Source organism: Saccostrea echinata, unplaced genomic scaffold, assembly GCF_033153115.1.
Source record: "Saccostrea echinata isolate AGI-Se365-2 ecotype Australia unplaced genomic scaffold, CSIRO_AGI_Sech_v1 ptg000056l, whole genome shotgun sequence".
Taxonomy (NCBI): domain Eukaryota; kingdom Metazoa; phylum Mollusca; class Bivalvia; order Ostreida; family Ostreidae; genus Saccostrea; species Saccostrea echinata.
The window spans coordinates 19,887,319-19,901,109 of NW_026889805.1; the positions used below are offsets into that span (position 1 = coordinate 19,887,319).

Genomic DNA, 13,791 nt, shown 5'->3' on the forward strand with positions numbered 1-13,791 from the left:
TCACATCGTTTCCCTTTTTGCATTGAGATCTGGAATATTGCAATTTTAAGAATCAGCATAAGTGAGGCTAGATAAAATAGAAAAGCATTTGAATGCCAATTTTTTTCTTTCATTTTTTAAAATAATTAGTCAAAGTTATGGACCGTAACACTTTAAACAAAGTTTTAAGCACACTTTATTTATCAAATTTACTACTGTCCACTCAGAATTAAGGTATTAAGGTATAAGGTATTAAGGTGAAATTTTAACAGAAACCATGAAAGTATTGGTATAAATAAATTTATTATTATGTGTTTTCTTAAAAAAAAAATTCTTCTATGAAAAATTTCACATTTTAAAGGAAAGCAACCATTCTTATTCAATTTCATTCATAATATACTGATGCATACAAATGAAATTTATATAAATTTAATGTAATTTTGCTAAAATTATGGTTTGTCCGTCAGATGCTACTAACTTGTCAACTGGTGAAGTATGTCCTAACCCTGAAAAGTTACATCTGCCTACACTTTGTCTTCAAACAGATGAAATATGAGGTGCTACATCTTTAGCTTATACATTATAATGAGCAGTAACATTAATAACTTCTTCTCTGTATATAACAGATACACACAACCTCAAGATGTATTTTTCAAACAGAAAATTTTCAGAAAGTGAAATGAATGATGCAGATAAATCAAGAGTAGTGGCTTGAGAATGATGGTAATTAATTATGCTTATCTTCATCACAATTTGTTTTGAGAGAGACTGTTATCAATATGGACAAACAATGATAAAGTTCATTTAAAACAGACAGCGTGTAACAATTTTACCCATTTCTAAAAGGAGTCTGTCTGCTTACATTTTTAATCTTTTTTCTGGGAGTGTTGTTCATCCAGTATTTCTGAAATATTGGGCCACCCTTAAAAATTGTTTGTTTGCCCTTTCCTGACCAACTGGCTAAAAGTGGCTCGACTCAAAACTTTTTTTAACCTCCAGGAAATAATTATTAATTTATGCATTCCTGAAAATAGATTTTGAAAATTGAGCACTGATATTGAAATTTTCTTGGAAAAAAAATTTCTCACCTACCTCCCAACCCAATTTTTTCATCCTGAGTGGGGAGCGGGCAAACAAACATTATTTTAAAGTTGGCCTTAGTTGGAATATTTTGTAACCTCATATAAGCTGAAGTCCAACTATTAGAATAACCTACTGAGGTGCATTAATTTAATTCATATGTATATATTAAAGGAGATACATTTTTCTACATTTTGAAACAGTTACAGTAGAGAGAATCTATTAACGATCTCATTTGCTCTGTGTTGTTTTTACAAATCTCTTGTGGTTTAACAACAGTATATTCAATGTGAAGTGCTTGATTTATTTAGGAAAGGTTCCAAATCGTCTTTCCCACAGGGAATAAAATCACTTTTATTTTTGTATCCACAATTCATTCTTGACCTTTCTTTTCTTCAAGAAAGTAGTGTTTGTATTTTTTCACTTTCAGGAAGAAACCTGCCTTTTATCAAAACTTCTAAATTCTTTGCACTGAAATTCTGCAGTGCAATTCTGATCAGTAGGAGTATTCTTATTATAGAGCACGGCATGTCCCCGGTAATTATGAAGATTACAGAGCCCTAGGAGCTAAACAACTTACATATGTAACAATCCTCTTTTCCCGAACACCCAAATTATAACGCACTGGTGTTATCTACATGTAGTAATTTTCATGGCAAATCCTATAGCTCAAAATTATATATTATTTTCAAGAACAATATCTGCATGTCTAATATTTTACAAAGTAAATTTGCATATAGATTAATTATTGAATTACTCAGTAATGAAACGATAGCTCTAGTGCTAAACAAATTCACACATACGAGGCCTTGAGTAACCTTCCGTAATTTTTAAGTTTCTTTTATTAAAAAAGTGTGAATTCTATTGTGTGTTAAGATTGATAAATTTGCACGCATTTTTTATGTTTATAGCTGAAGTGTTCCCATTTCAAAATCAGCCAACAGCAATCATTTAAAATAAGTGCAGAATAGATTTGAAGATGTTTAATGAATGGATTTTCTGAAGTATTTAAGAATTTAAGTGTTAAGATAGCATAAATTTTTGTTCTATTTCAGCACATTTATACATTGGAATAGCATATGCTAAACTCATGTATCACTTGCGTTTCTTAGTAAATATGAGAGTAATGTTTGGAAAGAAATGCTTTGATCAAGTATCATTTGCTAAATATTCTGATGGACTCATTTCTTCTTGTGTCTAATTGCATCACATTAGTTGATGATATGAATATTTATTGTAAATAATATATATGGTTAATGCACTCTGAGTTTTACTTGAGGACCCCTGTGTTGGAGCTGTGTTACAGTGATTGTCTTTCTGTATAAATACACACGGCAGTATTCCGGTTAATGTACTTTTGGTCGTTTTGTCTATAAGTTCTTGCTATTTCAGCTATGTTTGTAGAATTGTAGGAGATTGGCCTGTGTCCCTGATGACCCGAATGTCATCTGTTTTAATGATTACAGGGATATTCTTTATTGCTAGCTGAATTTTAGCCTATAATTATAGATAACTCTTAAGAATGAGTTTAAAACTGTTCACCCAGTTGTGGAATGTCTTTAATAACATGAAATATCTTTTTTGTGGTAGTTACATTGTGCTAAACTGCATGGAGTTAGATGTTATTTTAATAAACTGAAAAGTACATAAACAAATATTTATTTATGGAGAATTTGAAAAATGACTTTCTGTCTTCATGGCACAGGAACAAAAAGTCTTTTGTAATGCACAGTTTTTAAGTATGCATTGAAATCTATTTTCTTGCTGTGTCAGATAATGAATTCAAGATTGTGACAAAATGTGATGCCAGAACTTTGTGAAATGTTATATAATAAATGGCAGATTCCTGCAATACTTTGTCACAATCAGTTAATTTAGTCGATATCATTGCAATTTGGGTAAAATTTGAAATATATGTATTTTACGTCATGTCATAAACCATGAGTTTTAAGTTGTAAAAGAAATCTTATAGTTTTAATCATTGAATCCTGTGTTCTTGTACTCAACTGACTGGTTGCAGATGTTGAGAAAAACGCCGTAATTATCAGTTTATGACAGATTATTTAGGCAGAGCAGATTTGGGAATAAATGTATTATGATTTTTATGAGGATTTAATTGAAAATGACTTTGAGAAAGTTCAAACATTTATCGGTATTGCACCTGTATATATATTTTTTCATTATATTTCACACAGAATTTTTTATCATCAGAAATAGATGTTATCAGGTTTTTGTGATGAATTTATTTAACACCATGAAAATAAAAGTTCAACTACCTTTACTTAATACACTTGTAAATTAATTCAATTTTATCAGGAATTTGATAACTGTATCATGGATTTAATAGTTTTATTTTAATAGCTATATGAAATAGAAAAACTGTATATAATTTTTTTTTCTTCAAAGCCATGTAATATACCCGTAAACCTATTTTGAAAATCTTTTTTTTACAGAGGACATTAACGAAGGCCAGATCTTCTATGTGCTGAATCCCTCCTCTAATGCCACTGCTGATACTTTTTTCTTCAAGCTCCGAGATAAAGGTACAATCAGTTTACTATACACATGCATGCTTATCAGAACATCGTAACATGTACAGGGAGGGGGAAAAGTTTTAAACTTAGAAAGTTGAGAAAAAAAGAGGGCTGGATGATATGATTGAACATTGTGCTGTATATGTGTTCCTGAAGTTTCATATTCAGCGTTTCAATTTTCACATAAAATTTCTTGCCTTTCTAATTCCTTTGTAAAAATTTTCTTTGTTACAGTAATCTATTATAATTCATTACTGGTACACAACCATTTGAGAGTTGACATGTAGATTTGTCGGTTGTCCATAGAGATATAAGGGTTTGTATCTTAATTATTCTGGAAAGGGAATGACTTAGATTCCTCACCGAATCTCACTTAATCTTAGTGGTATTCTGTAAATGAATCAAATCAGGTTCCCTGTGATAGGGAGAGATGAAGTTGAGTTTACTCAGACTAATATGCTATTTTAACCAGTACATGTCAAGACTAGGTGATATTTTGAAGTTCAATTAAAAAGCTGGAAATTATTTCTTACAAAGATTTTTTTATGAAAATAAAATTATACCGAATTGTTAAAATATTTGTACGAGATTCTAGTGCGAAATATTAAGCCCCTTTCTTCGATTGTTTAGATTTCCCAATGATGTATATTATAGCTTCGACAAATGATTTTTTTAACAGATGACCCAGTTTAAATTGTTCTTTTACATTTTCTTATTGTTGATCCTCATGCTTGAAATTGCATAACATTCCAGAGCAGTGTTGATTAGCTCTATTAAGGTCTGGTTAAAGATTTTATCAAATGTAATGTTTGGTATCAAATATCCTTCAATGGCCCAGTATTATGGCCTGTATTAGTTATTGGTACTGTATTTGATTGGTGGATCCAAGATTTTTCCTTTAACTTGTAGAAATAAAAGTTATGGATTTCATCCAACTTCTTAATGCACTTTTTAAATTTTGTTTGATTTTCTTTGGGAGGTCTTCTGGCAGCAGAACATTTCGGAGCCATATTGTTACACTTCTGCGACATGAGAATGAAAATATTTTTAAAGAGAAAAAATCTTTGCATTTTATCAGAGAACAAAGTTATATGTGCTGACTCATTTGTGAAATGTTTCCAGAAAATCTTTCAATCAATAATTTATACATGTATTTATACTAGTTACAAGGTTTTTTGCACTGGAACAAAATGAGGATTACAGAGATAGGACCGCAGGAGATAATTTTATCGCTGGTTTGTCAATGGATTACCTCTGCTGTTTGAAGTCAGCAATTTATCTTTGTACTTTGTCTGTCATCAATGTTTTGGCTGTTTATCTACCATCACAAAAGTTGTCAACATATTTTCAATGTAATCATGGGAGAAATTTCTTTAAATTTTCAACACTTTTTTCTTCAAAGATTTTTTACCAGCCCTGTTTATTTTACCTTTTTTTTTCAAAGATAAAAAAAATCATGAAAGAAGTAAAATAAGATCAATGCCCTTTCAGTGAATGATTGCAAACTACTTGACTCATTGTGTGATACAGTAAAACTTGTTTAGTACAAACACGGATATAGTGAACTTACGGATATATTGAAGTTTTTTTGAATCCCCGGCAAATTCTTAATAATTCCTCATAAATTTTTACAGATATAATGAACTCGGATATAGCAAATTTACAGATATAGCGAACTGATTGTCTGTCCCCTAAAGGTTAAAAATAATGAGATTTACATCTTTATAGCGAATTTTCAAAGATCTTAATTTTTGAAATATTGAACCGACACTATTTTTGTAATTACATGTATTTTAATTTGAAATTCAATTCATCTGAAATTTTTTGAACTCCAAGGTAACTTTTGTATTTAAGACTTCCCAAAATGCATTTGGTAGTCAAGGAAAAAAATATATTGTTAGTTCATAATATATACTTTAACAAATTTGTTATACGGATATAACGAATTACAGATATAGCGAAGTAATTTTGCAGGTCCCCAAGACTTTGCTTTTTACTGAGTTTTACTGTAAATATTATTATTATTTATTTGTATTGAATTTTCTTGTTTTTTTTTCCCCTCCCTTTTGTTTTAAACATACGAGGAAGGAAAGGAAAAGAGAATCTCTAAAATTAACCTTACATTAAGACAAATGGAATCGATCAGAATGCATGTATTTTTTTGAGTGAAACCATAAGTCTTAAGTACTTGTTAAAAGCTGGAGTGGACCTTGATTTTTTTGTATATATTAGAAATTGTATGCAATTATAACACTCTTGCACCAGGGAGAGTTATAAAAGAATTACTCAGAAAATGTACTCATGCACTGTTTGGGTAGAGAGTAAATATTTATGTTGCTTTGAAGTGGGTAGAAGATACAAGAAAGAGATTTCTATGTCAGTTAATTAGAATTGACAGTTACTAGATAAGATATGTGTCACTGCCATGGAGTAATTAACTGACACAAGGGGAGATAATTACTTACACATTAAATAATCATCAGTGACTTATGTTGTTGAATGTTTGCTTCTTCCTTAATTTTCAAGTTGTTTGAGGAGAATTTTAAGATCAGTTTGGATGGGGATGAAAATATATTAGATATAAAATATGAAATTATACAAGCTTTATGATCAAGAACAAGAAATGTTCTATTGGTCTGGTGAAAACATTAATGGAAATTTGTAAGATTTACATGGCTCTTTGAAGTTTGATTTGTATGAATGAAAATGGCTGATGTGTTTCTTTATCTGAATAAAAAGCAGGTTCAGAGTATTTATTTGATGTAAAGGAAAAAATAATAATCACACACCCACAGTTAAATCTTCAAATGTTGCACGATGAAAGAGAATAAATAAATTTGTGATTTGGACAAATAGCGTAAGAGAATGGCTTGATATCCATCTTTACAACTTAAATTTTTTTCACCAGATCTTTTTCCCCCAATCTTAATCCAGTCTGGCTCTAGATGAAGATCGCATCTTGAAATTTCATTCAATCTTATCTTTGAATATCTTGGAAATTAATTTTCTCTATCAGTTACATAACATTTTTCTTGATATGGTGAAATATATATCTGTGGGAGAAAATTATTATTGTAATATAGAACATCTTCCTCATATTAAATTAATTTAAGGTTTAAGTATGAAGAAAATCTTATGGATTGAGTATTTGTCTTCTAAAGTATCCTTAGTATTACTAGCAAAACAAATGTGAAAGTAACATATAAATGATTACAAATATTATTATCAGCACTCTGAAAAAAAAAAGAATTTTTGACAAGGAGCACATATTTTTTGCATAAATTGTATTCAATATAGTGCTACAAGATTTTTTTTCATTGTGCAGGTAGATGCACATATGTTGGAAAGTGTTCTTTATTCACCAATAACAAACCTATGACATTAGAAAATAAAAATATTGGGTGCTTTAATGATTTTTTTTAATTTTTATTAATAGAGAAAAAATTACCATTAATAAAAATAATATAAATAATAGATTAAGATCAAGGTTTAAATTAATTATTACAAGACCTTTCATTAAATAAGTAATCATTTGTCCCAGATGGATAAAGAAAATATTTAAAAACAATTTTGACACATGAAGGTAGCACTCAATATAATATTCTTTTCAAACTGAAAGTAACAGTTGTTTTTTTTTTTCAAGTTTAGGGGGGGGGGGGGGGGGGGGGTTAATATAGGAAGAGATCTTATTCATGAAGTTAATTTTATATAGAGAACAGACTGGCAGACAGTACCAGATGAACACCACATTAAGTCTAGAATAAAATGTCAATTAGTAAGAATATCACCATAAAAATTCAGCATTTATAGACATAAATTATAGAAACTGGCTGCTGGGTATAATTTGTAGCTGATTCGTACAGTCACAAGGTACAAGGAATTATAGCGAAAATCCTAACAAAACAGACACTCTCTGTCATTGAAGCAGCCATATCTGACAGATTCTCTCTGAAAAATGATACACATTCCATCTCCATCAAATCTTCTTGTAGCACTCTGCCAATTCTGGTTTTCTCATGTGAATATTGATATGACTTATTGGATACATAGATTCTCTTGTTGATAGATACTTGGTTTCTTCGACTTTGTCTCAGTATTGTAGCCATCAGGCTAAATAACAAGAATCCCGGAACATTGTGTGTCTTCCTATTTTTGTATATCAAAAAAAGAAAACATAGTTTTATATTTTGCAAAAAGGCTTGTTGGCAAATGAATTAACATCATTGATACTGTAATTATGTCCTTATCATTTTAGGAGGAAATGTTTTGCCAAACCAGCCATTCCATCTTACTTGGTGCCTCATATCCTTTACTGCTGACAGACAGGAAGTGAATGAAACTGACACTTTAGTCATAGAACTACAGAGGAGGGGGCACCTGCAGGAGACAGTGTTTGTCAGTAAGTGACACGTACACCTCCTCAAGAGAATTACAACTTCAATAGTAATTTTTTTGCAAATGAGATTTCATTAATGTGCCTTGACTTTGAGTCTTATCATGCAACCATCATTAATGTAAAGAATAAATTATTTGAAAATTCTATTAATTATTAATTAGTTATTTTATTTTAAGCAATAACAGCTGTTAATGGAAGTGCCAGAGTTGGGATTGATACACATAAATGGTTTAATCCCCAAATCCAATTTAATCCAGGTACATTTATTAACATTTTTCTGTTTTCTGCACCCATCTTGGCAGCATCTTGCAGCCTATGTTGATGACAGCCAATGATCTCAGAGACAAACGTTTAATGCCAGTAATTGCAATTCTTTGATCTCTAACTGCCAGCAAAATAAGACCTTCACAATCATCAATTGTCTAGGGTGGTTATCAAATTAAGTTATCAGGGGTAACAACTGTGCATAGCAATAAGATACAATGCCAACTGCTGAATTATCAAAAAATTAACCGCTGCTTTCTCTGGCAGAGGTTGACATTGTAGATGAGGAGGTGTGATTGTTTTATTGTGCACACCACAAAGGTGTGTTATATAGGGCTAACTGAATGAATCATCATGCCATGGGTTCATTATTGATTCAACCAAGCACAGTCTAATTAACATGTATACCATTGTGTCACTCTGGTTTGTAAAAACAGCTGCTTCATTCAGTGATTGTAATGAAACATTTGATTGGCTTGTATCAGATTTTATTGTAAATATTTAGCTGTAGGTAAAGAAAACATCCGTGGTAGTTTAAGCAAGACAACAGTAATGCAAGAAAACCAGATTCGCTCATTGTGCTTCTGCTTGAAGTGAGAAATTGGTATGCACATTTAGTAAAACATTAGGTTTACACATTTAGTAAAACATTAGGTAAACAGTCATGGAATAGTTATACTTACAGTTAATTTATTGTCTAATTTTTAACATGATTTGAATGAAATTAAGAAAATAAATCAGAGACAGTGGGATTGACTGGTATGTGTCCATCTCTTAGATACATTTGGAATATTTTCCTTCATCAACCTCTGAATGATTTTTGGCGATTTATATTTTGGTTATTTCAGCCTTCTGTCCATCAGTTAAATCCATTATAAAAGGTATTCAATTTGTGAAATAGGTTTATGTCAAAATTAACTATTATGATGCCATGATTTTCATATGGTATAAAAATGTAGGATTTGATATTGAAAAATGATTCATGGTTTATGTAAAAAAAAAAAACCATAAAAAGTAACAAAGATATGTACCGGTAGATTTTAAAATGTAACATAAATTATGATACACCCTGTATAAGCCAATCTCTCTATGATGGTATATTTTCATTCTGCTCTGTTTCATATTTTTCGGTGTAAAAATCACTATGGAAATGAGAGGAAACATTTTGAACGTATGAAGATTTATCTTCAAGTATAGAACAATAAATGCAACCAAACATTATGCATTATTTTTTTTTTCAGGACAAAGTTTAAAAACTTGGACCCTTCACATAGTGAATGACAATCAATATGAACACACAGAGAATTTTCAGTTAAAGCTGACAGATCCTGTATCCACCATTCTAGAGTATCCACTGGTTGCCAACTTTACCATCACAGACCCAGAAGATGGTAATGTTTTTTTCCTTTTTCTATCATGTCTGACATTTTAATTTATTGCACATTCTTATTTTTATAACTATATTGCTCTTGTAATGAGTTATGATTTATATACTCCAGCAATATCTGATTTTTAAAAAAATTTAAAGTGTATCTAAATCAGGATCTGTTTATATATTAACATGAATGACCATTTGTAATTTTATTTTATAGAGCCAGTTGTGGAATTAATGTGGAAAGAAAGACGTGTCTCTGAAAATATTGGAGAAATCTTTGTTCCTGTTCGACGCACCCAAGGTGACCTCAGAGATGAACTCACAGTCATTTGTGGAACTTTGTCAGGTAAAAACACTCAAATGTAGTAGTCCACTTCATACTTATAACTGGTTATAAAGTACACAGAAATTTTTTTTTTATGGCTAGTAGAAGAAAATCTTTTGCAAAAATTATATCAAACACGTATTATTCAGTTATGAATTAATTTTTCTTCAAAATTGAACAGTTACATATTGTTATGAAATATAGCTATTTTGTTTTGGGAAAAAAGATAAAAAATGCTTATTTACTCTTATTTATTTATTTTTGGTGAATGATACCTTAATGTTTAATTGAAAATAGGTGGGCAAAAATAAATAGATAAAGCCAATTTTATTTTTATTTTATGAAGGCACAGCAACAGGCACGCCCTCAGGAAAGATTCTGTCAGGGTCAGACTACTTCAGCCGACCGTTTGATCATCGCAGCATCATCAGGTTCGGTCCCCAGGAAGAGGAGAGACTCTGTAGGATCACTATCATTGATGATTCTCTTTATGAGGGGGAGGAGAGCTTCAAGGTCATCCTGACAGATGTCCTGGGTGGGCAAATCGGAGTCCAAAATGAGACGATTATCTTCATTGAACCAGACGCTGATGATGGTAATTCAAGCTCTAATTTTTAATGATACCATGTCTTTACATTTTCAGCACACGATGAAAATAATTTTCATTATAAAAAAAAGATTTTTTTTTGCATTACAACCTTGCTCTGATCCAAAATCAACAGCTGTATATCATACAGGATTCTTTACAGGAATTTGACTAGTAGATATAAATTAAATGTTTGAAATCATAAAAAACATTTTATGTGCCCCACTTATTTCTATTCATTTAAAAATGTAGCAATTTTTTATGTCATTTATTTTATTGCTGAAGAAATATTTGAGCTATGTGTATTTATACAGTTTTTATCAGTCCTAGTTAGAGTACAATTAAACAAAAACAAAGTAATAGTTGAATAAACATAAGTTTTGTTTAAACATGTATGCTTCAAATTCTTATCTAATTCTAGAGGATAAGGAAAATTTTAAATTCTCATCAAAGAGAATATTTTTAGCTTTACATGGAATTTGATATTCAAAAATGACAATCACGCTGAATTGCTGAAGCCAAGCCAAGTTTTAAATCTAGTAAAATCCTTTGAGATACCTTGTGAAACTAACTTTAATGAACCTCAATATTAGTTTTAAAGTTGAGAGAGAGAGAGAGAGAGAGAGAGAGAGAGAGAGAGAGAGAGCATAGAAAATGCCATGCTAACAATATGGAAACAAATATCCTTACTACACATGTACACATGTATCAGCTTTGAATCCTAGGAACATGATGTGTTGTATAGTTTATTTGAATTACAGAAGTTATAGTTCAATTGATATCAGCTGGTTCAGTAAAATCCTGCATTGGTTATTGTGGCCAGACTTGTTCTCACTGATTTCTGTTCAAACAAAAAAGCCCAATTTATTTGATCTGCGTATACTTTTCACGTTTTCATTCAGTGTTGCTTCAGATGTGTCACTGTATAAGTATGTAGGCCGATAGGAAGCAATTTCAGTTTTTTTTTCCGGGGGGGGGGGGGGGGGGGGGGGGCACTTCCAAGAATTCCTTGACAAGCAAAAAAAAGGTCATCAGACGTTATTACTGAGGGGGCACAAGCATAAAGTTGCTGTTTTCTATAGTATTATATAGTATATATTGGCAAAATTATTAGGGGGTGCATGGACACTCCCCCAGCCCATGCTTATGGGCATGCAATGCATCACAATTTAATACAATAATGTAACAATTAAAATAATGTAAAATTGCACTTAAATATCTTGGAATTCTTGCATTCCCAGAATACACATATAAAAAGATTATACTGGCATTATGCAAGTATTACCTTTTAATAAATGAATGTAAACAACTTTTTAATATATTTTGATTTATATTGCCAATTTGTGTATAGAGATTCAACATTTTTCAAAAAAAAAAAAATCATTCCTTTGATAATTGCACAGTTTTACAATTGTTTATCAATCCACAAAAATGGTTCATATTTTGAATTGGTCCCATTTTACTTCAATTTAAGCAAGGTAATAAATTTTTTAAGCATGGTATTTACAATTATGTTTCTGAAATTCAAAAATATTTAAAGATCTGTTTTCTTTATTTCCAAGGAGATTGGGCCTCATTAAGCAATGTGATGTGAAAGTGAGCTTCTCTAGTCAAAGCTTTTCTAATGCGTGTAAAGTAAAACATTAAAAGAATCATCGACAAATAAGATTGCTTTGTTACATCCAGAATCTGATATATTCAGTGAATTAGTTACTATTTTCTAGTGCTGGTTAAAATATATTACCCGGTACTTCATTGTTCAAGCTTTGAACAAATGAAATTTTGGCTACAGTTTTAGTGTTGTAATCCACCAAGGGTTTGTTGAGAGTGTAGCGACTGAATAGTCTTGGCTTGTGAAGATTAGAATGACATCAGGCCTCATGGTTTTATGCAGGATAATTTTCCTGTAGATATATGGTTATTTTTTTGAAATGTGATATCAATCAATGAACTGTAGATTTTTTTAAAATTAAAATTCATGATATTTAATACACAAAAACCTTTAGTAGGTTTTGTTGCAAGAGGTTTCATTTAAATTAGAGTGGCCTATGGACCTCTTGTTTCTCATATTCCCATACTGGGGGTATAAGAAAAGTAAACAACAGAGTTTGCATATACAGTCATTCAAGGACTCAGTGGGGACACATTCAGTTACAGATTGGTCAGAAGATAGACCGATTATTTATCATAATATTTATTATTATATCCTTTGCTCAATTGCAGTAAATCCCCCAAGACGCTTTGATAGATGTCCTGACCTGTTGGGTTCACTTAGATACATTAAACAATGCCCTAGGGTGTAATAACATCTGCTGTGCATATGCATCCAAACCCATCACTGCAATATAGCACTCGCTGATGAGGAAAATTCTGACTCTATGGTCAATTATCCTAGTCTAAGTCTGTATGATCCTTGTCAGTTTCGCTACTTAAGATAAAATATATTCATGAATTTGGGGTATTTTGACATTTATTCTGTATTAATTAAATTAGACATTAGAATGATATGAGAGGAAAACACACAGGGAATTAATGTGTTTAAACATCCAAAGCATTAATTTTTCCTCTGTGTCTAGACACAGAAGGAAGCACCTGCAAATGATATATTTTTTTCATGTATTTCAGTAGAATTTGATATTTTATCATTGAAAAATTAATTTCTTATTAACAGAGTGCCAAATGCCATAGATAAAGCATGCATGTTTTTATCAGTGTGAAGGACTAGATAACTTTTCAATGTGTGGTCAGGGGGGCAGGAAAAGATGAGATAGTGCGAATTGTGGAAGTTGATGTGTCAGGTTGATGGAGGGATTTCAAAAATCACATCCCATCTGCTGTTTGCCTTTCACCTCATGGTGTGATTCATGACCGGATAAATCAGAGAGATGAACTCAGTAAAACAAATGTTATGACCACCTGAAGTGAAAAAAAAGTGTACATAAAACTGAGATGTGCTGCTTTTTATTTTCTATAATTCTGAGGGCACCCCTTTGATGCTTTGATTGTTTATTTCTGTTAGTATTTCAAATTGTGTATATATATAGGGGAAAAAAGAGAATTTTATTGAGGGAGAAGATGCATATGTTTTACCAATTTTCCCATCTTCATTTATTTTTTATTTTTCAGTGTGGGATAGCCTGTTGTGAATTTTGTGTTCTGTCAGTATAAAAAGGAATATCTTGACAGGGGGAATTGACAAAGCTATCTTGCTAAATTCCTGTCGGTTCTGTTTTAGCATTTTCTGTTGTTTGC

At 31.2% G+C, this 13,791-nt stretch overlaps 1 protein-coding gene across 1 annotated transcript in view; it reads left to right on the forward strand.

Annotated features, from left to right (window-relative positions):
- LOC133172928 (extracellular matrix protein 3-like) overlaps positions 1–13,791 on the forward strand; it is a 29,786-nt gene that overhangs the window by 6,001 nt on the left and 9,994 nt on the right. The window contains exons 2-7 of the mRNA XM_061307780.1: positions 3,513–3,602; positions 7,849–7,992; positions 8,166–8,246; positions 9,495–9,644; positions 9,846–9,974; positions 10,300–10,548. Coding sequence (XP_061163764.1) covers positions 3,513–3,602; positions 7,849–7,992; positions 8,166–8,246; positions 9,495–9,644; positions 9,846–9,974; positions 10,300–10,548 — 843 coding nt within the window. The remainder of the gene's footprint in view (positions 1–3,512; positions 3,603–7,848; positions 7,993–8,165; positions 8,247–9,494; positions 9,645–9,845; positions 9,975–10,299; positions 10,549–13,791) is intronic.